The sequence below is a fragment of the Xenopus tropicalis genome, chromosome 4, assembly GCF_000004195.4.
Source record: "Xenopus tropicalis strain Nigerian chromosome 4, UCB_Xtro_10.0, whole genome shotgun sequence".
Lineage (NCBI taxonomy): Eukaryota > Metazoa > Chordata > Amphibia > Anura > Pipidae > Xenopus > Xenopus tropicalis.
This window is the reverse complement of record NC_030680.2, coordinates 31,504,693-31,530,062: the sequence shown is the minus strand read 5'-3', so window position 1 is coordinate 31,530,062 and position 25,370 is coordinate 31,504,693. Positions and strand designations below refer to the sequence as shown.

General features: G+C 40.2%; 1 protein-coding gene across 4 annotated transcripts; it reads right to left on the bottom strand.

Moving 5' to 3' along the window:
* Positions 1–189: 189 nt before the first annotated feature.
* Positions 190–21,626, bottom strand: syvn1 (synoviolin 1). 4 transcript variants are annotated; one of them, XM_012960704.3, is made up of 16 exons: positions 21,551–21,626; positions 18,358–18,512; positions 17,841–17,933; positions 17,297–17,449; positions 16,976–17,024; positions 16,403–16,506; positions 15,490–15,616; positions 14,738–14,837; positions 14,480–14,545; positions 13,631–13,747; positions 12,876–13,042; positions 12,580–12,711; positions 11,998–12,120; positions 11,716–11,902; positions 9,116–9,258; positions 190–1,085 (listed from the first exon to the last, which is right to left on the bottom strand). In XM_012960704.3, the coding sequence occupies exons 2-16, from the start codon at positions 18,484–18,486 to the stop codon at positions 949–951; spliced, it is 1,827 nt and encodes a 608-aa protein (XP_012816158.1). In that variant the 5' UTR covers positions 18,487–18,512; positions 21,551–21,626; the 3' UTR covers positions 190–948. The 4 variants fall into 4 exon arrangements, with proteins under 4 accessions (XP_012816158.1, XP_012816157.1, XP_012816159.1 ...); XM_012960703.3 differs by lacking the exon at positions 21,551–21,626 and adding an exon at positions 21,109–21,510; XM_012960705.3 differs by lacking the exon at positions 21,551–21,626 and adding an exon at positions 21,068–21,102.
* Between the last annotated feature and the right edge of the window lie 3,744 nt (positions 21,627–25,370).

Below are 25,370 nucleotides of genomic sequence, written 5' to 3'. Positions count from 1 at the left end.
GATTACAAAGATGCAAATGCATTTCTACAATGTACTTCTCCAGGTGCACTTATGCGTCAGGCAATAGTCAGGCACCATCTTAATAACCATCGATCATTTAACTCTATGGAGAAACTGTAAAACACTGGTAATTGCCCCTTGTTCCCTTGCCCTTGCTAAAGGCACTGGTGATGACTAGAAGAGTCCATGTCATGCTGACTTGATGGTTTTAATATTATTAAAAGAACATGAACCTGCGTATAATGTTACACAGCTTAGCATAGGCGGTTGAACCTTGATTTTACAGTTTTTGAAGAAGCCTGCGAAAAAACAGCATAAAACCAGTGAAACTGTAATTCGCAGAAACATAAAATTGAGGTTTGCTGTGGTGGAAGAAAAAAAAAAAACAGCATAAAATCCAGGAGAATGTAAATTGCTGGAACAAAGTTTAACTGTATATAATAAAGCAGCAACATCTCTTTAATACCTGTTTTGTATAAAATTTCTGTTAACCTAAAATTATGTTTCCCTTGTATGAGAACATGGAAAATGAACGTAGGTAAAGAATGCAGGCAGGACACATTCCTTCTACCTGAGAGTAAGCCTATTAACCTAAAGGATGGTGCATAACATTTCCCTAAAAAACTTTGCAACATGTTAAATAGTAGAGAGAGGGAGAGAGAGAAAAGGCTCTTAAAATAAGACACAGAAAAGCTTATTCTTTAATTTTACTGAAATGAGTCCCCCACGGGATACTGAGGCCAGCAGTCCTTCCATCAGTGAGCATCTGCCATTTGACCCCTTCTGTATTCTTAAAAAATATATATATTTAAAGAAGTTCATCTCAACGTTTGCCAAGCTGGCTGCTGAGTCCGCATGAAGCAAAGTATTATCTTCAGAATGCATAAATTCCCTGGTCATTCAGTGTCAGAGACAAGACTTTGGAAATATTGAAGATTGTCTAGTCTTTTATTGAGATTCTGTTGTTCCCGTTTCCAGTTTCTGAAGTCTACGCCTTCTTAGTTCTACAGTGTCTGGTTCTTCTGTTGTGGTCTCCTCTACCTCCTCTCCACTGACAGTCTCAACATTTGATGGAGCTGGAGGAGCTGCAAGAAAGGTTTATACAACATGTTGAGATTTCCAGTTCACATGTATGGTACCGTTTTATTGCAGTTTGTTTATTTCACATTTGAAACATGCTCAAATCCTTCAGTTGGCAATAAGATGGCAATTCAAATATCCATTTAAAATCTGGACTTTTGCCTGTGGCTAGGGCTCCTCATATGGCAGAACAATGGTTCACCATTCTGTCCCTAAAGTTAGTGGAAGCCTTACCAATACACAGTCCATAAGGGCATTTTATAAAATAATGTCGTCAGTAGTATAGTTAACACAATGTTTAATCCAAATGGTTTTTATCTGTGTGGATAGTTAAATGAGGGTTCTGTTATCATTTTGCAGCAGGTAGTACAATTCGTGCACCGATATATTAATTATACTCCAGTAGCTCAACATAGTATCCAGCGCCCTCTATCCTGTTCAGCTTTATTATGAATCCTCATTATCCTTTATGCTGTTTTTTTTTTATAACAGTTTCTGACACTATCAATATCGTGGCTAGTATAGGAGCTTCTGTTTCTCAATCTCCTCTAACTACATCTTTTAAAATGCTGCATTTTTTTTTTAGTTTTTTTTAGTAATGGGCTTATTATTTTGCAAAATGTATTATGTGTCTCTTTGTAAAGGTTTAATTTTGCTAATGACACAACAGGTTGACACTTTAAGCACTTTTTTTAGTGTTTTTGTCTTTATTATGCAAATGTTCTCTGTCTCACATAAAAAATAATAATTATATATATATATATATATATAGGCTGAGGCACTCACTTATAGGGATTACAACCTGGGTGCAAATCAGAAAGACAATATCAATATGTAAAAAATGCTGATGCACACCAGGAAAATTTCATCAAAGAAAAATACTTATTTTATTTAGATCGATGTTTCGGTCCTCACCCGGGACCTTTATCTAGATTATCTTGATAGTGCATTTTTTACACATATATATATTTTTCACACACACACACATATTATATATATATATATATATATATATATATATATATATATATATATATATATAATACAGCAAATATAATCCGCACTCACAGGACTTAAGAAAACAAAAAATATTTTATTTGGCAAGCGACTAACGTTTCGGCTGACACAGCAGCCTTTCTCAAAGTGAATGTGAAGCAAACAAATTCCCCAAATAAACCCAATAATGGCGCCAAAAGACCAGTGTGACGTCATACACAGGGGGTGTGTTTAACATATATGTGTAAATAAAGCAACAACTGTTACAGGTTAAAACATAAAATCATTACTAAATGGTAATAGCAAGTAAAGTAATAGAAAGTGAAACGATAAATAGGACACCCAGTGTGATTAAGGATATGTAGTAAATGAAACAAAAAGCGCTTGTGCACACTTGTACCGAACTGCAACTCGCACCATTTGTATGTAGAGAAATGTTGTGCCGAGTGGAATACGCGGCATAAGGGACTTGAGGGTAAAGTTTGTCACTTACTAGATTATCGGCGGTGCCTGTCATAACAGGACTGGACTGTCTGAGAGTAGCGGTAGCAGAAGTATACTGCGCTCATCCGTGCGTCATAGGACAAACGATCGCTCGGGGAGATACGTGACAGCCGTCACGGTCCATAGTTAAAGATCTGAGAGAGATACAGCTCCCTTGCAGTAGCGCTAGTCAGCGCGTATCAGGATTATAGCCGAAAGGCATTGAGTATAGCGGTCAGGATAGCTAGTGTCACGTATGACCTTGGAATCCCTGTTGTTTGGGAGGACCCAGTGTATCAATACAGTGCACATATTCATACCATCCAGAGACCAATGTAGGGCCTGCTTGTGGAGTTAATAAAGAGTTTATTGGTCGATATCGATTGTTCACAGCAGGAGAGGGTATGCCAAAGATAGGCTGGTAGAGTGTTGGTGTTCGTGCCCGGCAAAGGGTGAACCGCCATACACTGTACTCAAGTACGTGTGTCATGGGCAAAATAGAGGGCAATGTATAGGTACTAAAAATGAGTATAGTGGGCTGGTAGAGTGTTGGTGTTCGTGCCCGGCAAAGGGTGAACCGCCATACACTGTACTCAAGTATATGGCAAACTAGTGTGACAAGGGCAAAATAGAAGACAATGTATAGGTAATAGAAAAGAGTGTGCAATGTACGGTACATGAGGGCACAAGCTGGTGCAAGGAGAGCGAAACGTGAATTAAAAGCAAAATGGTAAGAAGCAGGTAGGAGAAGCCGCTGAAAGAAGTATGCAGAGTAAAAAACGAGCTATAAGTAGGAGTTAAATAAAGTCAAGAAATGACAGAGACCCGGGAGACAGCTTACAAGCTGACACAAAGTTATTGAAATAATTCACAAAGGGCAAATTTCAAAGTCCACAACAATGTATCTAAACAGTAGGTAAAATGTCCACAACAATGTAGCGGCCTGGAGATCTTGTTGGGAAGGTTGTCAATGGCGAAAGGATAAATAGGACAATTCTGGTCACCAGCGTATGCTAGGAGGGCCATGTAGTGGGGTAATGTGAGAGTCAGTATTAGTTCAAATAGAACGGGGAATATGAGACCATTTCATTAAGGCCGTGTGGGTTAATGGTATTGAGTCTGTGCATCCATTTTAGTTCTGTGCGTAAGAGAAGTTTTTCACGGTCTCCACCCCTAACTGGAGGGGGAATAAAGTCAATCAGCATGGTACGTAGGCTTGCCAGTGAATGCTTGTTGGTCAGAAAATGTGCGGCCACAGGGGTGTCAGCCACCCCTGTTGCTAGGGCTGTACGTATTGCTGATCTGTGGTTTGCCATCCGGTCCCTAAAGGAGGTGATAGTCTTACCAATGTACATGAGGCCACAGGGGCATTTGATAAAGTATATAACAAATTTTGAGGTGCACGTCAGTCTGTGTTGTATTTGTATTACCTTCCCAGTGTGGGGGTGATTGAACACCGGGCCAGTGATAAGTGAGTTGCAGGTAATGCAATTAGGGCATCTGTAGCACCCCAAACGGGCTGATGGTAACCACGAGGTAGGTGTCGCTGAGGAGTAACTATGGAGAGGGTCCGTTTTGACCAGTAGATCACGTAGGCTTTTTCCTTTACGGTATGCAATGCGTGGGGGAGTTCTGAAAATAGGGGGGAGTGAGCGATCCTTTTCAACTACAGACCAATGGTATAATATGGAGTCTGTGAGAGGTTTCTTGTCTGGGGCAAATGCTGTGATAAATGTCAATCTTTCATTATGGTTCTTTGGTTTGGAATAATTCTTCGTGTCCAATGTCTGTCCGCGAGGCAAACGGAGTGCTCTCTCTTTGCTTTGGAGAAGTTCCTGTAGGCCGTAGCCCCTCTGTAGAAAGCGTTGAATTAGATCATCAAGTTGCTGGTGTAGGAGTGTTTGGTCAGAGTTGTTGCGCACCATTCTCACCATTTGTGAGTAGGGAATGCTTCTGAGTAGGTGCGGGGGGTGGCAGGAAGAATGATGTAGTAGTGTGTTCCGGTCCGTAGCCTTCCTATAGGTGGTAGTGATGAATGCAGAACCAGATAGTATAATTGTTAAATCTAGAAAGGCAACCGACACTGGGTCTATATGTGCGGTAAACTTAATGGAGGTGGGGAGACCATTCAGTTCTTGGACCATAGTCAAGAATTGGTCCTGTGACCCCGTCCAAAGGATCAATAGGTCATCAATATAGCGGAATAATCTGAAGATATGTTTACCATAATTAGGAAAAATATAGAAATTTTCAAAGTTGGACATGAATAGATTTGCAAATGAGGGGGCGACATTGGAGCCCATACTGGTGCCACTGATCTGTAGGTAATATGCAAGTTCAAATTTGAAATAATTCAATGTCAGGCAGTGATTTAGAAGGGTTATCAAAAACTCTGTAGGTGGCCTGTCTTTTTCAGGGTACTCTTGTAAGAGTTTTTGAACAACGGTCACACCTTCAGTGATTGGGATAACTGTATATAGTGAAGAGACATCCATAGTGGCCAGGAGGAGTTTGCTAGGCAGAGGGTAAAGTTCCTGTAGTTTCACTAATAGGTCCCCTGTATCTCGAATGTAAGTATTCATTTTTTGTACAATTGGCTGTAAAAAATGGTCGACATATATGGAAAGCGGTTGTAAGAGAGAGTCACATGCGCTAACAATAGGTCGGCCTGGTGGTATAGTCAAGTTTTTGTGTATTTTTGGCAGAGTGTAAAAAATGGGGCATTTGGGAAATTCTTTAGTTAGAAAATTACAGATGTCGCTAGTAATGAAACCCCCATCCAAACCTAATCGTAATGAGTTGTCAATGATTTTCTTGAAGGTAAGACCTGGATCCCTATCGAGTTTCTGGTATACCGTTTTGTCTGCAAGTTGTTGTAAGATTTCCTGTCTGTAATCAGAATAGTCTTGGATACCCCCAAATCAATTGCGGCCTTTACTAGATTACTTATTGACGAGACGGAAAAACATACACACTCTAGACCCACATATCCCAATCTCACCAGTAGCGAAAGAGATGCCATTACTTCCTTGTCTCAAAACCCCAACATCACGATTCGCCCTGCTGATAAAGGAGGCGCCGTGGTAATCCAAGACTATTCTGATTACAGACAGGAAATCTTACAACAACTTGCAGACAAAACGGTATACCAGAAACTCGATAGGGATCCAGGTCTTACCTTCAAGAAAATCATTGACAACTCATTACGATTAGGTTTGGATGGGGGTTTCATTACTAGCGACATCTGTAATTTTCTAACTAAAGAATTTCCCAAATGCCCCATTTTTTACACTCTGCCAAAAATACACAAAAACTTGACTATACCACCAGGCCGACCTATTGTTAGCGCATGTGACTCTCTCTTACAACCGCTTTCCATATATGTCGACCATTTTTTACAGCCAATTGTACAAAAAATGAATACTTACATTCGAGATACAGGGGACCTATTAGTGAAACTACAGGAACTTTACCCTCTGCCTAGCAAACTCCTCCTGGCCACTATGGATGTCTCTTCACTATATACAGTTATCCCAATCACTGAAGGTGTGACCGTTGTTCAAAAACTCTTACAAGAGTACCCTGAAAAAGACAGGCCACCTACAGAGTTTTTGATAACCCTTCTAAATCACTGCCTGACATTGAATTATTTCAAATTTGAACTTGCATATTACCTACAGATCAGTGGCACCAGTATGGGCTCCAATGTCGCCCCCTCATTTGCAAATCTATTCATGTCCAACTTTGAAAATTTCTATATTTTTCCTAATTATGGTAAACATATCTTCAGATTATTCCGCTATATTGATGACCTATTGATCCTTTGGACGGGGTCACAGGACCAATTCTTGACTATGGTCCAAGAACTGAATGGTCTCCCCACCTCCATTAAGTTTACCGCACATATAGACCCAGTGTCGGTTGCCTTTCTAGATTTAACAATTATACTATCTGGTTCTGCATTCATCACTACCACCTATAGGAAGGCTACGGACCGGAACACACTACTACATCATTCTTCCTGCCACCCCCCGCACCTACTCAGAAGCATTCCCTACTCACAAATGGTGAGAATGGTGCGCAACAACTCTGACCAAACACTCCTACACCAGCAACTTGATGATCTAATTCAACGCTTTCTACAGAGGGGCTACGGCCTACAGGAACTTCTCCAAAGCAAAGAGAGAGCACTCCGTTTGCCTCGCGGACAGACATTGGACACGAAGAATTATTCCAAACCAAAGAACCATAATGAAAGATTGACATTTATCACAGCATTTGCCCCAGACAAGAAACCTCTCACAGACTCCATATTATACCATTGGTCTGTAGTTGAAAAGGATCGCTCACTCCCCCCTATTTTCAGAACTCCCCCACGCATTGCATACCGTAAAGGAAAAAGCCTACGTGATCTACTGGTCAAAACGGACCCTCTCCATAGTTACTCCTCAGCGACACCTACCTCGTGGTTACCATCAGCCCGTTTGGGGTGCTACAGATGCCCTAATTGCATTACCTGCAACTCACTTATCACTGGCCCGGTGTTCAATCACCCCCACACTGGGAAGGTAATACAAATACAACACAGACTGACGTGCACCTCAAAATTTGTTATATACTTTATCAAATGCCCCTGTGGCCTCATGTACATTGGTAAGACTATCACCTCCTTTAGGGACCGGATGGCAAACCACAGATCAGCAATACGTACAGCCCTAGCAACAGGGGTGGCTGACACCCCTGTGGCCGCACATTTTCTGACCAACAAGCATTCACTGGCAAGCCTACGTACCATGCTGATTGACTTTATTCCCCCTCCAGTTAGGGGTGGAGACCGTGAAAAACTTCTCTTACGCACAGAACTAAAATGGATGCACAGACTCAATACCATTAACCCACACGGCCTTAATGAAATGGTCTCATATTCCCCGTTCTATTTGAACTAATACTGACTCTCACATTACCCCACTACATGGCCCTCCTAGCATACGCTGGTGACCAGAATTGTCCTATTTATCCTTTCGCCATTGACAACCTTCCCAACAAGATCTCCAGGCCGCTACATTGTTGTGGACATTTTACCTACTGTTTAGATACATTGTTGTGGACTTTGAAATTTGCCCTTTGTGAATTATTTCAATAACTTTGTGTCAGCTTGTAAGCTGTCTCCCGGGTCTCTGTCATTTCTTGACTTTATTTAACTCCTACTTATAGCTCGTTTTTTACTCTGCATACTTCTTTCAGCGGCTTCTCCTACCTGCTTCTTACCATTTTGCTTTTAATTCACGTTTCGCTCTCCTTGCACCAGCTTGTGCCCTCATGTACCGTACATTGCACACTCTTTTCTATTACCTATACATTGTCTTCTATTTTGCCCTTGTCACACTAGTTTGCCATATACTTGAGTACAGTGTATGGCGGTTCACCCTTTGCCGGGCACGAACACCAACACTCTACCAGCCCACTATACTCATTTTTAGTACCTATACATTGCCCTCTATTTTGCCCATGACACACGTACTTGAGTACAGTGTATGGCGGTTCACCCTTTGCCGGGCACGAACACCAACACTCTACCAGCCTATCTTTGGCATACCCTCTCCTGCTGTGAACAATCGATATCGACCAATAAACTCTTTATTAACTCCACAAGCAGGCCCTACATTGGTCTCTGGATGGTATGAATATGTGCACTGTATTGATACACTGGGTCCTCCCAAACAACAGGGATTCCAAGGTCATACGTGACACTAGCTATCCTGACCGCTATACTCAATGCCTTTCGGCTATAATCCTGATACGCGCTGACTAGCGCTACTGCAAGGGAGCTGTATCTCTCTCAGATCTTTAACTATGGACCGTGACGGCTGTCACGTATCTCCCCGAGCGATCGTTTGTCCTATGACGCACGGATGAGCGCAGTATACTTCTGCTACCGCTACTCTCAGACAGTCCAGTCCTGTTATGACAGGCACCGCCGATAATCTAGTAAGTGACAAACTTTACCCTCAAGTCCCTTATGCCGCGTATTCCACTCGGCACAACATTTCTCTACATACAAATGGTGCGAGTTGCAGTTCGGTACAAGTGTGCACAAGCGCTTTTTGTTTCATTTACTACATATCCTTAATCACACTGGGTGTCCTATTTATCGTTTCACTTTCTATTACTTTACTTGCTATTACCATTTAGTAATGATTTTATGTTTTAACCTGTAACAGTTGTTGCTTTATTTACACATATATGTTAAACACACCCCCTGTGTATGACGTCACACTGGTCTTTTGGCGCCATTATTGGGTTTATTTGGGGAATTTGTTTGCTTCACATTCACTTTGAGAAAGGCTGCTGTGTCAGCCGAAACGTTAGTCGCTTGCCAAATAAAATATTTTTTGTTTTCTTAAGTCCTGTGAGTGCGGATTATATTTGCTGTATTGTACTTTTGACAGTCTGCACCCAGGCACTAGTTACCTTTTCTGAGACGTGAGTGCCTGATTTTGAGCTCTTTTATATATATATATATATATTTGCAAACACACATTTCTACCCAGTGTACCTGATTGCTGGGAAGGTTCTGTACTGGTCACAGTGGCGGCGGCGGCGGTGTCCTTGGGGATAACTGGCTCTGAAACATTGGAGGTAGTAGGCTCTGTAGAAGCTGATGCAGCTGATGTAGAGGGAACAGGTGGTTGAGGGGGACTGTGAAAATGAAGGTAAAGGGAAAACAGATTGTTATGTCTGACGATACCATTTAAACTACTGTCTTGTTCATGGGACTGTAAACTCTTTTGGGCATAGCACCCTTTAACCTACTGTATTGGTTGCATAGATTTCTATGTAATCTGTATATTCAATGTTTACCACCCATTTATTGTGTGGTGCTGCAAAATACGTTGGCAGTTTATAAATATGTGTAAATATCTTGACTACTAATAATACTAATAACAATAATAGGAAGCCTAGCATGTTTGCTTTGTAATTATTTTTATCAAAGCACCAACATATTCCACAGCACTGTACCAAAAATGTGTAGACATTATGCATACAGATTACAATTAAAAATACAACCCACATAAGAGGTAAATAGGCCCAGAAGAGCTTATTTGTGCTACATATGTCATTATATTGTTGTTTGTGAAAAGATAAGTGGTCTCCTCCATCTGTTTTGACATTCCTGAAGAATTATCCTAAATTCTCTAACAGTTCAGTCCTCTACCAAATATGCCCGATTCTCAAATAACAGACACATCGTTTAGACATGCGCACACATAGCCTTGATGGAGTGGATAAAATAATCAGGGAATTTTTGTGGGCAGGAGACCAACCACGTCTGAACATTAAAGTACTGCAGGCACCATCCTCTGGAGGAGGCGTAGCTTTACCAAATCTCAATCTCTACTTTTTAGCTGCCCAGCTAGTTTTTGCCCACTGGTAGATGCTCCCCAACATTAACAACCCAGCAGTGGTCCTGGAGGCTGCTACATTAGGTTCGTATGAGGCCCTATCAAAGCTTCCCTACTGTGGAACCTCCCCTTTCTATGCCACTACACCCCCACATGGCCACAGTGGGGGAGATTGTCACTGGAGGTGAGACAAGAGGTGAGACAAGAGGTGCAACCCCCCCCCCCCGACATGCTCTTTAGATTCCTGCAGCTACGCCATGCCTTCAACATCCAATTTCCTGTAAGGCCTTTAAGGGTAGCCCAAACAACCCTGGAGGTTCTATCTCCACAGACAGGACTTGGTTTTATATCATACTGTCTGCCTCAGGCCCTTCCCCTCTACAGAAAGCCAAAATCAAATGGCAGAGTGATATTTCCGCGCTTGATGACGAAATGTGGTTGGATGCCCTTAAACAAGTGACAGAAATATCAACTCTATGAGGGATAGATATATTCAGATGAAATTTTTAAATAGAGCGTACCTACCCCCCTACTGCATGGCCAAAATCTATGAAAACGCATCTGACCAATGTCACAAGTGCAGAAGTGATGTAGGTACTTTGTTTCATGTTTTCTGGTCCTGCCCGGTGATACAGAGATTCTGGGGCGAAGTATTGCAATTTCTTAATGAGAAGCTTGCCTTCCCAAACATATGCTCTCCGGAACTCTGTCTGCTAGGACTAACCGGCAACTCCGTCCATACTCTAGACTGTGCTATCTGCAGTTGCTTTACTTCGCTAAGAAATCCATTCTCATGTACTGGAAGTCCCTAGATCCTCCTCCTCTTCAATTTTGGTGAAAACTGGTGGATGATTTCCTTCCTAGCCAGAAACTAACATATCTAGCAAGGGGGAGAAATTTATGGGGCACATGGCTGGACCTATAAAGTATGGATAAATATATATAACTATTAATCCTGTATAACCAGGATTCCTTCTTCTTTAGATTGTCTTGTGTTGTTTAATTGTTTGAAATATAAAATATGCAAAATAAAAAAAACACGTAGCCTTTATATACACTTGTAGCTCAGCATATTGTATTCTAACATATTCACAATACATTAAAGGAGAAGGAAAGGCTAAGTCACTTGGGGGTGCCAAAATATTAGGCACCCCCAAGTGACTTTAGTTGCTTATCTTTTACCCAGGGTACCTGGGGGCGAGTGTCTCCTCTTCCTGCTTCTGTCTTTGCGCAGTAGAGTAAATAGCTGAAATTTTACAAAAAAGTCGGCTCTTTCACTCTACTGCACATGCGCCAACCCAGGGATTCTGAAGACAGAAGAAATAAGGAAGAGGAAATGCTCACTCGCAGGTACCCCGGGCTGTTGCGGTTTTCTCCTAACAGGAGCACCAGCCCGGGGTAAAAGGTAAGTGATTAAAGTCACTTGGGGTTGCCTAACATTTTGGCACCCCCAAGTGACTTAGCCTTTCCTTCTCCTTTAAGGGGCATATTTATTATAGTGTGTAAGCCAATGTCACTAGTGATGTTGCCCATAGCAACCAATCAGCAATTTGATTTAAACAGTCACCTAAAAGTTAGAAAACAAAAGCAAGTATCTGATTGGCTGCTATGGCCAACATCCCTGGTTATACTGGCTTAATAATATTCCCCTAACAGTAAGAAATGGAAAACAAACAACAAAATAAAGACACAATTATAGAAATTAGGTACTAACAGATACAGAAGTAATTGGGCACCAATATGTACTGCTTACCCTATGCTGGCCAGGACTGTTAGGTACTGGTTAATCTGTAACATTGCTGCATCAAGCAAAGTATGGATATTCTGGAGACATTGCAGCCGGGCTTCCAGGTTTTGTCTCTCATGTCCTTCCATTGCTCTTAACTCCTCATCAGTCAAGCCAGTAAATCCAGCAGGGGGCATAGGCATAGGTGGTAGACCTGTGTGATGGATAAATTATGGTCAAAATGATGTAGAATGAAACAAGATGAACCCTGTGCATGCACTTTTAGGTGACAGTGATTTCACGACTTACCGAATGGAGGCAGGATTGGCATTCCTAAAAAAGGAGGTGGGAAAGGAAACCCTGGCAGAGTTGCACTAGGCTGTGAATCTGAACCAACATTAGATGTTTCACCAGGTCTTGGCGAAGGACCTGCTAATTAGAATATAAAAATATCAATTATAGAAAAATCTACTTTTTAAATGTATATTAATAAGGCACAAATACTAATGCCAATGCATGTGGTTTATGGTGGTACTTGATGTAAAGATCTTGTTTTCACTCTTTAATGTTTTCCAATATACACCTACATAAAGTAAGTGTACTAACAGAAGCTACGCGCATGCGGTAATTGCTGCTTGCCCAGTTGTTTGTAAAAAAATATGATTGCAGGTGGTTTACTAATATACCTACATATTACATATATTATAAATGGGAAGTGCAAATTAAAGAACTCCAGCTATTTTGCTGAACCAAAACCAAGAGAGATACAAGGCCCAATAGACTGCATACTATGAGATACTAATAAAATAACTACACGTGTGCACAATATATGGGCTTCTCCTGATGTATTGTACAGTAGTAAAGGAAACAAAGAGGTGAAATTTTAATTACCAGTGGATGGTCCTGGGTTAGCTTCATCAGGGGGATTGCCACCAGGGGCACCAGGAACAGGCGGGAATGGTCCCATAGGAGGCCACAGAGGAAACATACCAGGAGGGAAAGGAGGTAGGATACCAGGAGGAACTGAATCAAAAAATATAAAATTACATTTGTTGTGAAAAAAATGCAATTATCAGTATTTAGCTATTGGAAATAAGAAAATAGCATGTTTGAAGCTAACTTAGAAAATATAAAAAAACAAAAAGCTTCCTGCAAAATAGCAAACCTAGAGCTTTGAGCTGACTTACAGTTAGGCTGTGGAGGAATAACAGGAGTTTGTTGTTGTGGAGCCTGATTCTGATGCTGATTCTGCTGGTCTGCAGGGGTCTGAGGCTGAGTTGGGAGAGAAGCTCTTAGCACATCCATGCGACAAGTAGGGCAAGTCTGCTGTCTCTGGAACCAAGAGCGCAAGCAGCTGAAAAGAGCAAAACCAATGTTACACAATCACTCAATATCATAAGTCGTCATTATGTGATGAAAGTATCCCTTTAACCTTTTGTGCGCTAGGCTGTTACATGCTTACAGAATCCCATTATAGAAAGCTTTGTGACCAGGAAACATACAATCTAACATGCCAGAAAGTTGGTACTTACTGTATGTGTCAGCACCATAGATTATACGATCAAGGCCACAGAAAAGGATAAAGGAATACTGTTGTCAGAATGTTTAGCTTAAAAAAAATTGTCGAACAACAAAAGTCCTATCTAGGTTTACTGTAGGGATTTTGAATATGCTCTCAGGATCAAAATCTCACAAAACAAAGCAGAATTACATATATTTAATACACGGCTGCTGTTTTCAATGGCTGATGAAAACAAAGATGCTTAGCTAAAGTAAATAAATTAAATATAATAAATTAAAAACTTAAATGTGTCAAAAATAATGTAGCATAATTAAAACTTGTAGAAAAAAAAATGAAATCCCAGTGATGGACACTTAATAAAAATAAAAGCAGGTGGGTTGGATGTATGCTATTTCCCTATAAGCTCAGAAGACAACAGACCTGGTGTGAAATATGTGATTGCATGGTAGTCGCTTTGCTCCTGTAACCATCTCCTCTCTGCAGATGATACACACATTGTCCATCGCTTGAAGCTCCTCCGTTGTTGCATCAGGATACCTGGGGCCCAATATAAAAGAAACTGCCATTATTAATCATTATATAATTGTACATGTATCAAATCTCATCAAGACTGATTCTGCACAGATCTTTCTGAAATTCATTTTTTTTAAAGGCTGATTCTCCTGTGGAACTGTGCTTAGTACTGTAAATGACTACTATTAGCATAGTGTCAGCATGAGCAATCTTTTTCTGTTGCTCTTGTCAATGTCTGATGTTTTCCATTACCATCCACACCTTGCTTGCTTCTTCTACAACACTAAAATTCTAACCAGACATGATGAGCGCGATAATGATAATTTATACAGTTTTAGCTAGTGTTATCATGCCAAACCCCAGCATCAGACACTTATCTACCAGGATTCTACCAGGTTCTGTATATATTAGCAAATCTGGTAGGGCATCATATATCAAATATTTAGGGTGACAAAACACTATAAGATCTGGTTGTTTGTCAAGGTCGCCAAATGAGTAGATCTTTTCACCAATATGCCTACCTAAGGCAGGCACTATTGGACTAATCGACCCTCTGGCCAAACGATCGAATTCCAATTAAGGGAATAGGACCCCATCAATGAGCTGCCGAATTGGTCTGAACAACACAAATCAGAAGCCTAAATCAGCCCCATGTATGGCCACCAATAGGTTATTTATGGAAAAAGGATTCAGTCTTCAGTGTTTCCCTATTTCCACTTCCTAACCCAGAGTTTCCTCCTCCCCATTACTACTCACAGAGTGTTCATATTTCTTATTGCTCTTCTTGACATTATAGCATCTGTCACAGCTTTCTTAAACTGCCTGCAAAGAGAAAAAGATTATCCTTCAAAAGCTGGCTAATCAGGAACTTCTTAATCCAGTTTGAAATCATGGCACAGTAACAGGACAGGAATTTAAGTACAAAATAACACAAGTTGGTGTCAGTAACCAAGCTGGCATCTAGCAAAATGTAATAAATTTTTGTTTTTTTAAGGGGGTAGCAGATTCTCTCACCTCATTGCCAAGTACATAGGCCGGATTGCGAAGAGAGGAAATGTATGGACTTTAACCATAATTGTCATAAAAGCCATGTACAGCAAGACTTTTATAAAACCTGCAGAGAAGAGACAGAAAGGGAAAAGCTGTCATCAGTACAGGTTCTCTCTCAGTCTACTAGTTACAGTTCGAATACAGACTGAGCGGACAACTTATCGGCCCATACCAGCAGCCTGTATGACATATCTGGTACAAAATTTGTCACCTATCAGTTTTAGTACTTTTAGTAAGATCCAGGTTTAAAGAGACTAAAAAGCAAAAGTGAGTGAGGTAAGCAAGTAACAACAGCATATAAAAAACAAAAAAAAGACTATGACTGTCTGTAATGTAATAAGCCTGTCTGTAAATTGCAGAACAAACTGTGAAGAAAAATTGCGCAAAAGTTTGCACTTAACAGAAGAATAGTTTTCCTTTTTCCAAATACTAGGAAGGTTGCAATCACAATACCCTACTACACAGATGCTGTGGGTGCTTTGACGTCAAATTGTTATCCTTATTCTATGGTGACTGATTTTAAAGTATTTACTAACTTGAGTTTGTAAACCTATATCTTAGCTGTCTCACAATGAGAAGCCTTACAGTTTATATATATAATTGCACCATACATGTGCTTCGAAAACAGAGGATGATGCAATTAAAAATCAATTTCCCCAGAGCTCACTGTTTTTACAAAGTCACATTGCTGTTACGGTGACAGGTAAGGCAGTTACCTGTGAGAAGTTCTGTATATAACATGTAGACGGCTTTGTTGTCCCATGGATTTTCACTTTGAAGGTCCACAGAGTGAAGGACGTATTTTATAAACACAGTGAGGATCATAGTCATAAGAATGGCATACTGGGAAAAATAAAATGTGAAATATTACAAAAGCAATAAAATACTGACATGAACAGAAGAAAAAGAACAAACCATAGCAACTAAAAAAATCAAAATAGGCGCAAGTTCTACAAAAACATGCTTTGCATCTTTATGCTGTCAAGTTATACAGCAAAACATTAAAACAAGGTAAGGGAAGTGCATATACACATTAGATACAATTAAAATGTTTACTCTGTTGTGCATATGCACCACCCAAGGCAGCTTGGGATCCCTGTACAGGGGTGAAGATGGTGGCACTGGCTAAAAGTATAAAGTCTGAGATTAGTGATTATAATCAATGAAATTATAATCAATTACAGTTTTCTCTACTGTGCATGTACACCCACACAGGGTAGCTGCAAGGGATCCCTGAACACAAAACAAAATGGTGGAGCAGCGCTCAAAGTTGGACCAGTGCATTTTTCAGCAACAGGAGAACAGAGCCTGTATGACAAACATACAGTTCCAGTTATAGAAATAGAGCTAACTAATATTTTATATGCCATCAAACAATGTTACTCAAATGTGAACCTGTGTTACTAAACATTATTGGAAATGTAACTGATATTGTTCCTGCACTTTGCTCCCTGCTCTGCAAGTAGCAGAATTGCCATTTCAGAGTGCGAAGACCTATATTCACCCCATGAATACAGCTCTGCCAGTGTTTGGCAGGGCTATATTCACAAGAGGTGGACAAGGGGCAGCATGTAGGCGAGAGAAGGAGAGTGTATCATACAAAACTGCACACAAAGGAGAAGGTCTTACCTCAAACCCAAAGACGAGCTGTACAGATGCCCCTCTGGTAACAAGGCTGTGATAGGCATGTGAAACAAAGAAAGCATCCAGCACACCCAAGAGTAACATAAGAGCTAGAGAAATGCAAATGGAAACATTAATAATGTTTGATACAATTAATTTAATCATTAACCACTATGCAAATTTCACAGAATATGCAACTGTTGTATATATGGCTATAAAATGAATATTATTCATAGGGGAGCATTTAAGTAAAGACGTAACAAAGTATATGACAAATAATCAGAAGATGGCACTACTAGCATAAGAACTTGCATGGCTTTTGGTAAATTTATAGCAGATGCAGCTGTATGCAAAACACAAAACGGCTAGGACAGAGAGAGGAAGTGATACTACTGTCTTCACAATGCACCTTCTGCAGGTTTGCTATGTTAAACTGAGGATCTGCACAGAAGCAAATCACCCACTTGAGCGGCTAATTAAATTATATATTTATGTACAAAGAATTCTGTAGTGCATGCCACTCAAATTCTAAACTGTTCATGTATTTATAGAGCAAATATTTGTTTAAGCATTACATACCTAGTATACGGAAGTGAAAAAGCCAGGAAATATTTGGACTGCGTTCCATCTGTAAAACAAAAGTAAATTAGCATTACTGCTGGATTGACAATATTACTTGCTTTATAGGAGTTGAATGGTATAAAAAATTCCTTACTAAAAAGTACAAATAATAATCAACAATGAATAAGAACTTATTATAAGGACATTGGATAAATAAAATCTAATTGCTTATTTGCTGTTATGGGGTTACTAAGCATCCAAGTCACTCTATAGTTCTATAAAAAGAAGATCCAATACACTCCTGAAATATAATTCTATACAAATCACAAGGCTCCTTACAAAATCAACACGATCCTCAGCCAGCCAGTGAAAACACTTTAGGAACAGCAAAAGGGTAAAGAGAGCCACAAAGCGTGGACTGAAATCATCACGGAACACAGTGAATGCCAGGCATGTTTCTGTCACAGCGTACCAGGAACGTTCCAGAAGATGCTGAGGGGAGAGATGGAACAGGACTGAGAAAGTGGGAGGAGATAACATGACAGGCAAGAAAAAATGCAATAAGTATTAAGGGCATAACCAAATAAAAAGTGACCCAAAACCTGCCATAATACTGCTAGAGTAACACATATATGAGCATCCCAATCTTACATTTATAAAGATATTTTTAAAGTAATATTCATGCTTTAACCTCAATGATAAAAATCATGTCATATTACTAACAAAGACTGCCCAGTCTAGTCTTGCCTTCTCTCTCAAACACTATTTGAGATTTGAAGAGGTCTAATTGAAGGATCCAGCAATCCTGTGACTATTGGGGAAGTTAAAGCTGGGCTGGGCCCATAATATGTGAATAATGTGAATATATGTGTCTGGAGCTTACCTCCATCTCAGCAGCTCTTAGTTGCCCAAAGAAAACTTTGCCCATAAACTTTCCCAGAAGAAAAACCAAGACAAATGCTTGAATATAAAGGACCTGAAAAGAGAAATTAAGAGTTATGTACAGAAGCCTGATATACCTCCTGTGTAACAGGTAAAGTATTTTGGAAAGGGTTAATTTCCTAAGTAAAGATTTTAATATATATTCCGAAAAACTGCAACAATCAGGATAGTTCCTGACATTTTTCTTTCCCTATGAGCTATTTACATAGGCTGTTAATAACCTTAAAACAAATGATAAGAAAGGAAAGGTACTTTGTTATACATACATTCCTGAGTTAAAGCACATATGCTACGGTAGTACACATATAACATAGTATAAAAACTGTGGTCTCAGATAATTATGTTTCCCAGATAGTTCAAAAATTGTAACCAACACTGCCAAACATTTTTCTGGAGCACCTTCATTAGTTGGTTCCACCCAGTGGTGCTGCATCTGCATTTTCATTAATCATACTTACTGCCATACTGGGGCTTGATTTGGTCAGGTACACCACAGTGGGGTAGAACTGATTTTTCAAGAAATAAGCATGGGCCACCACGGCAGCTGTGAGGGCCAGACTGGCACCGGTCATCACCGCTGTCCGCATCTTGCTACCTGTGGGATGGCAGCGACCTGCAGAGGGTTATAACAGATAGAGTATGTGGATGATACAGTATAATATAGGACTCACATCTTGGAGAGATTTCACAAACAGACAGTCCAACTCCACGGAATTAAATTAACCAAGAGCAGAGGAACAAGCAAGAGCGTTCATGTGAAACTCTCATCCACCCAACATATTTACATAGGTAAATAGTGGCAACACTGTCATATCCTGTTACACTGTAATACACGCAGTAACAGTCTGTAACAGTCTCACAATGGAATTGTATATTTCGCTCTGTGAGGCTACATTTATTTTGCTATAGTTACTTTTTATTACTTATCTTTCAATTTAGGTCCTCTTCTAATTATATTTCAGTCACTTCGGGTAATGGCACAAGGTAAGATCTGTTGCCCACGGTTAACACTGCGCTTCCATGAGTGACAAATGTCCCAAAAATACTATCTCCTTCAGTAACGTTAGAATCGCCAGTAAATATCATTACTGGCAGTGATTCTGTTTGCAGGAAAATGCCTTCTTTCACATTCTCCAGCAATTAAGCTGAATCGCCGCAAGTAATGTAATTTACCTGTGGCGATTCTAATGTTAAAGAAAGTGATGGCATTTTTGGGAGAATTGTCGGCAAGAGTAGCACAGATTTAACTGCAGTCAACAAATCATACCATGTGCCATCACCCTTAAACCACTGCCTGGTTAAACTGGACCCTAGCAACCAGATAGCTGCTAAAATTCCAGAGAGAACAAAAGGCTAAATAATGCAACCACCCCCCCCTCCCCCCCCCAAAAAAACCCCATAAAATGTAAAATAATTACAAATTGACTGTTACGTCATACTACTAGGTAATTTATAGAGATACCCCTTTAACATACAGTAAACTGTAAAAAAACGCAAGTTAAGCCCAAAACACACCAAACTTGTTCTTTTCTGAATACAAACATAGCATTAGAATACCAGCATTTGCCTACCCCTACCCCCCCACCGCCCACAGATTTAGAAGGACCCTCTAGTCCCCTCATTATGCACCACTTTTCCTTTCTGCTACACAATTGCAAAGACATACATAACTTTATGATACTATGTTAGGGTTGCAATATTTACAGCCAGCTTTACTTCCAATCTCATACTGTGTGTAACTGATCTATAATGTCTGTAAAGTGCTGTAAAATATTTTAGCTCAATATAAAAAATAATAATAGTATCATAATTCTATATTTCATGTAATAGTATATACAGAACAGAATCAGTGAAAACCTTAAAGCCAAACACAAGAGAGTAACACGTACACGGAGGAGACACCAAGAGAATGAGTTTCCTGCTCATAAACAGACTGCTTGCATCACTGAATCTTATGGCAGCAAATTACTTACAACTTTTTATCCATCTTTCAAATAACACTACAAAGGAATATAGTGAAAAGCTAATTATACAATGAGAAGGCTTTATGTATGCCATGAAACCACATACCCATAGCTCCAGGACTAGAATAGCAGTATCAGAATAAATAGGTGAGGAGAAAATGCATATTACTTATTTTAAAAACTATTGCAATAGCTGAATATATACTAGATATAATGCTAAAATAGGATAAATGCCATTCTTTTAGGGTGTATATACACAAGTGTTTGATGAACAGATTTAAAAAATGTTACTATTTCTACCACATGGCAACATAAGTGTTGTCCTGACCAAAAGAGATCATCATCAAAATCAGCATCATCAAAACTAATTGCAGAAAAGTGATTGGACTTCATTAGTTTTTTTTTGCCAGATTGCACCTTGTAGGAAACAGACCCACAGATCAAAAAGAAGTCAATATGTCACACGGTGTACGGCTTATAAATCCAGTGCACATCAAATGCTAATTAAACTGCCCATGGGTAATACCAGAAGTCCGATGTTTCAAACCATTTGAACCTGCTACACTTATTCAGTTTATAATATTCTAAAAAGCTCTGGCTGAATGTTTTGCCTCCCTGTCAGGATACACTGATCTTACTCCTTTCACTTACCCTACTGCCTTGTACCTGCCCTTTGAGATATCAGAAGCAGATATCAAGTATACAATTAGACAATAAATAGGCATATATAAATGCCTATATATAATGAAAGGAAATATTATTCTAAGCAACTTTGTAAAATACATACATTTACAAAATCCTCTGGTTTTAAAGATATTTGTAAATGTAGCTGCTGATAAAACAGTACATGCCTATCCATTTCTGTTCTGTAGTTGTGACTCTTGAGCCAATGTAGCAAAAGACAGCTTCCCCCCTGCTAATCAGCTGGATTTTGGGACATTTTTCAAATGTCAGAACCAGTTGTTAGAAAAAAATAAATAACCAGATGTTGCAACACATACAGCAAATACATTATAAATAACCTTTTCATTTTACTGCGAGCCCTAAATACATCAGGGACAGGTTTAGTCTCAATAAAGGAGAGGAACCGATCATTCTTATCCGCATTTCCATAGAACCATTTACTGTTTCCTGCCATTCTGCGCCTCCTCACAAACTCTCCTCCTTGTACCCTTACTAATTCACCCCACCGAGAGTGCCTTACCCCCAGTTACCAAGCCATGGTGATGACAGCTATCCACTTACCCACTTCTCTCTTGCCCAGCTGTTGCTGTCACCAACACCCCCAAAACAGGAACTGTTCTCTTCAAAAGACAGCTCACTTCCGGTAGGATTAAACCATAGTGCGAAGGCACAGGGATGGTCAGTTTGTTTCCTAGACCAGTTTACCTCGTACTGAATATGACACGTAGGTTTAGGAGCACATAGGAAGCACTGAATGCGATTTAAGACGGTTTTGGCCAGATTAGGAGGACATCACACTTAACTTGAAATAATGGCACAGTCCGTTAATCATATTTACATAAAGGAATATTCCACTGATACACATTGAAGGGGGACTTATTCCGTCGAAGCTTATGCGCTGCGCGGTTTACCAGTCCTCTTTTAGGAAGGAAATTTTGTGCAGCAATCAACTGGCAAGTGAAGCAGCAACTAATATAACAGCATATTTTTTTATTATTCGTACCTTGCCTCTCGAGTCCCCTTTAGAATGTTATACCTGGCCGTGGCTTCATATAATTGGCTAGCCGTACTGCGTCTGACCAATAGGAATCTAAGAAATACGCTGTAGCATGACGCGGACCAATAGGAAAGAGCTGGCTGGGGTAACTGTTCCGCTTCTGGGCTGGTGGTGCAGACTGATTGCAGAGTGACAATGAATGTACATTGCGGATTAATACATTTTATCGCGGGAAATATTTTGCCAAGTGACTTCATTACTTCGCCTTGTTTCATACATAGGCTCGTATCCACACAACAGACATACACACACCGAGGGCAGTTTTGTTAGAACCTGTATGTCTTTGTACTTCAAAACCCAAGCGTGGGCCAGTTATTGCTTTGGCTCTTAGGGACCATTTTTACAAGCTTTTACATCTTTGGACCCCCTGGGTGTGTATAGAGAGGGCCCAAAGTATTTCAATGGTTTCTGAGACCTGCTGTAAGATCCCCTGCCTAACTGGTCTTTTACACATGGGTATATGTGTATGTTTCACCACAAATGAACATTTAAATGATAAAAAATCCCATTCTTCTCTCTGGGCCCCCATGCAGAAAATTCCTCTAAGAGGGCCTGGTGCGACCAGTCCCTCCTTCCCCAACCCCCCTCCCTGCCCTGACTGTGCTGCCAGTGAGGGGGGCTATGGTACAGCAAACCTGTGGTCTGGACCCCTTGTCTGGGTTCCCTGAGAGTGCAGTGTTTGCTTTATACAAAATTACACCACTGGGCCTGTACTAATGGCACTTCGTTTTATGTCGTTGGCATTTCAGTGTGGCCCTGTTTGTACAGGCCCCATAGAGAATAATATTCTCTTAACAAATGCATTTTGTACAGTGGAATTCATAAAAAGACAATGCAGCCAGGCCCGGATTTGTGGAGAGGCCACAAAGGCCCGGGCCTAGGGTGGCAGAAGTTTAGGGGCGGCATGCCGCCCCGCCGCAAGAAAATTTTTAAATTTGGCTCCCATACGGAGCAGTCGGGACCTCTCCCCACTGCGCCGTATGGGAGTTTAAAGGAGCGCGTGCGCACTCGTGGCTGCGTGAGGGGGGTTTGTCGTGCGCATGCGCACTGGGGGGGGGGACCAACAGGGGCGGCCTCAGGGCGCCCAGAAGAGAAATCCAGCCCTGACTAGCTGTAGATAAAAATACCCTTGTGTAAGAGCCCCTACATGCAGACTCTGTGCTGATATTGTGTTGGCCATAAGCCTTAGGCTAGGGGGCAACATGTTGCTCACCAACTCCTTGGATGTTGCTCTCAGTGCCCCCAAAGCAGGAGCTTATTTTTCAATTCCTGGCTTGGTGGCAAGTTTTGGTTGCCTAAAAACATGATGCATCACCAAACAAAACCTCCTGTAAGCTGATAGTGTGCATAGAGGCTCCCTAATAGCCAATCTTAGCCCTTATTTGGCACCTCCATGAACTTTTATGATGTTTGTGTTGTTCCCCAAGTCTTTTTACATTTGACTGTGTCACAAGAAAAAAAGGTTGGCGACCCCTGATTTACAACATAAATCACTTAGCACAACCATTCGCTCCACTTTATATCACTCACAGCCCATTCAGTCACTCAGTTGCACCTACCAACATCATAACCAGTCATTCAAATGTAAAAAAAACAATAGCACAACAACACACAAACTAAATTTAACACACTTTACAACCAGTCTCTCAATTACGCCTAAATCACACCACAATCTCACAAATATACCTAGCACACAGCACAAATAGTTTCTCAAATGTAACTCATCCACAGCACAACCAGTCCCTCAGTTTCACTTACCATCATGATAATCGTCAAATGTAGGGAACCCATAGCACAACAAGATACACAACTCAATTTTACACAAACCACAATCAGTCTCTCAGTTGCACCTACCAACATTATAAGCAGTCACTCAAATGTACCTAACCCATAGCACAACCCATCACATAACTAGATCTCACCCATAGCGGTGATTTTGTGTATGCATGTGACATCACTACCAGGTACCAGGGAAGATTTTTGGCATTTCCCCAGGGTGACATATCTGTCAGGTTGACAGCTCTGCAAGTAGTCAATGTTCTCTGTAGGACCTATGTTGTGCCAATTTTTGTACCAATTGGCATAAAAGTCTATATAGCTTGATTTATTAGGAACTCATCTCTTAACTTCTGCATGAATGCTTATATACAGAGCTCTCATCTTACAGAATTGGGGGATTCTGCAAATTTTCAGAAACCAGATATGTATAAAGATGAATAAATTCTTCTAAAGCTGCTGGTTGTTTTTCCAGAAGACCAGTAAAATTGGGGGAAAGCTAGAGAAACGGGAATGAGGCAGAGTGATGGGAGACCGGTGGGGGGGGGGAGGGCAATAAAAATTCATTTAACTCCTGGGGAAAAAAAGAGGGAAAGGGTTTGACAGATTTGTATATAATGTGCTGTTTTGGTGATAACTCACAGTGGGATAGAAAGAATCTTTACACATACATTAATGGTTATTTTTAGAAATATTGGATCACTGTGAGCAATATATGGCATGCTTTGATTACATTTTGTACTTGCATAACACAACTAAATAAGCATTTTGAAAGTTTCTAAGGAGACATCTGAGATAAACAAAGAAAACTCCAACCTTGTAGGCAGTTATGAATAATATATGGTGCTGGTTTTACTTTGATCTAAAAAAATTAATTCTGTCTAAAAATGGCCTCTTTATTGGAGCTCACTATAGATCCTCTCAGGTCCCTGTCTGTGTTTCAAATGAGTGGTGGCTGTGTCCTAACGATCCCTGCCAGAAGGACCTCTAGAAGTTCTAGTAAAAAAGGATAATAACATTTCTGTCAGTGTTTGAAGTGTTTCATTTGAAATTGTTTCATTTATGTTGTTTTCCCTTGCCCAACAGATTTTTAAAGCAATAAAGAGATACTGCCCGGATTCTGAGCTGTCCCAGAATAGTATGGAATATGTTTTCATGATTTGCTTATTTATGGCTATGATCAGAACTGGCCTTTTTATAATTAACGCTAAATACAATGAAGACGGTGAAAAGGAAATAAAGCAATTTATGAATATACCAGATCCTGTGCTACATTAATACATGAAGGTAAAAGCTAATGGATACAGATATAGCTGGCAGGAGTGGGGAGGTTTTGGGTTAAGTGGAAGTAAAGAAGATGAGTGAAAACATACCTTCTGTAGATGTGTATTTAGGCACACAAGTATTGGCACCTTCTGTGCTTCACGAGGTTAAACAGTTATGTGAAAGCAGCTGTGATATGTCCTGGCATTAGAAAATCTGTTTATAGTATTATTCTTAGTTCATGTCTGTTTTATGTCCTGTATCTGGCTGTATGATCTTGCAGGATGACTGCATGGCTTCTAGTAGAGTCACCAAAATGCAAGTTAGACAAGAAACACAACATGGAAATCTCCATTACTACTGGTACTTTAAATACAGTATCGGTCCCTTTCGGTTACAGTGTGAGCAGCTACAGTATAACCTGTTATACATGTTCCAATCGGTTCTGTCCATTGGTAATAAACACAAAGCCTGTGTTTTACTATTTACTGATTACATATGAGCTTGGAATATATTTTTTATAGAGACCTACATTGTGTGGTGGTATAGTTTCCTTTAATTTTATCGTTTCCTTTTGTATTGGTTATGGGTTGCTTTGTATGTAAATCTGTACTTTCAGTGTATACACCTATTTATTGTTCCAGAATATGTTGGCGCATTGTACAGTATAATAATAATGCGGCACAATTCAAGGGGGGAATGCTGCATTGTGGATAAAACCACTCCG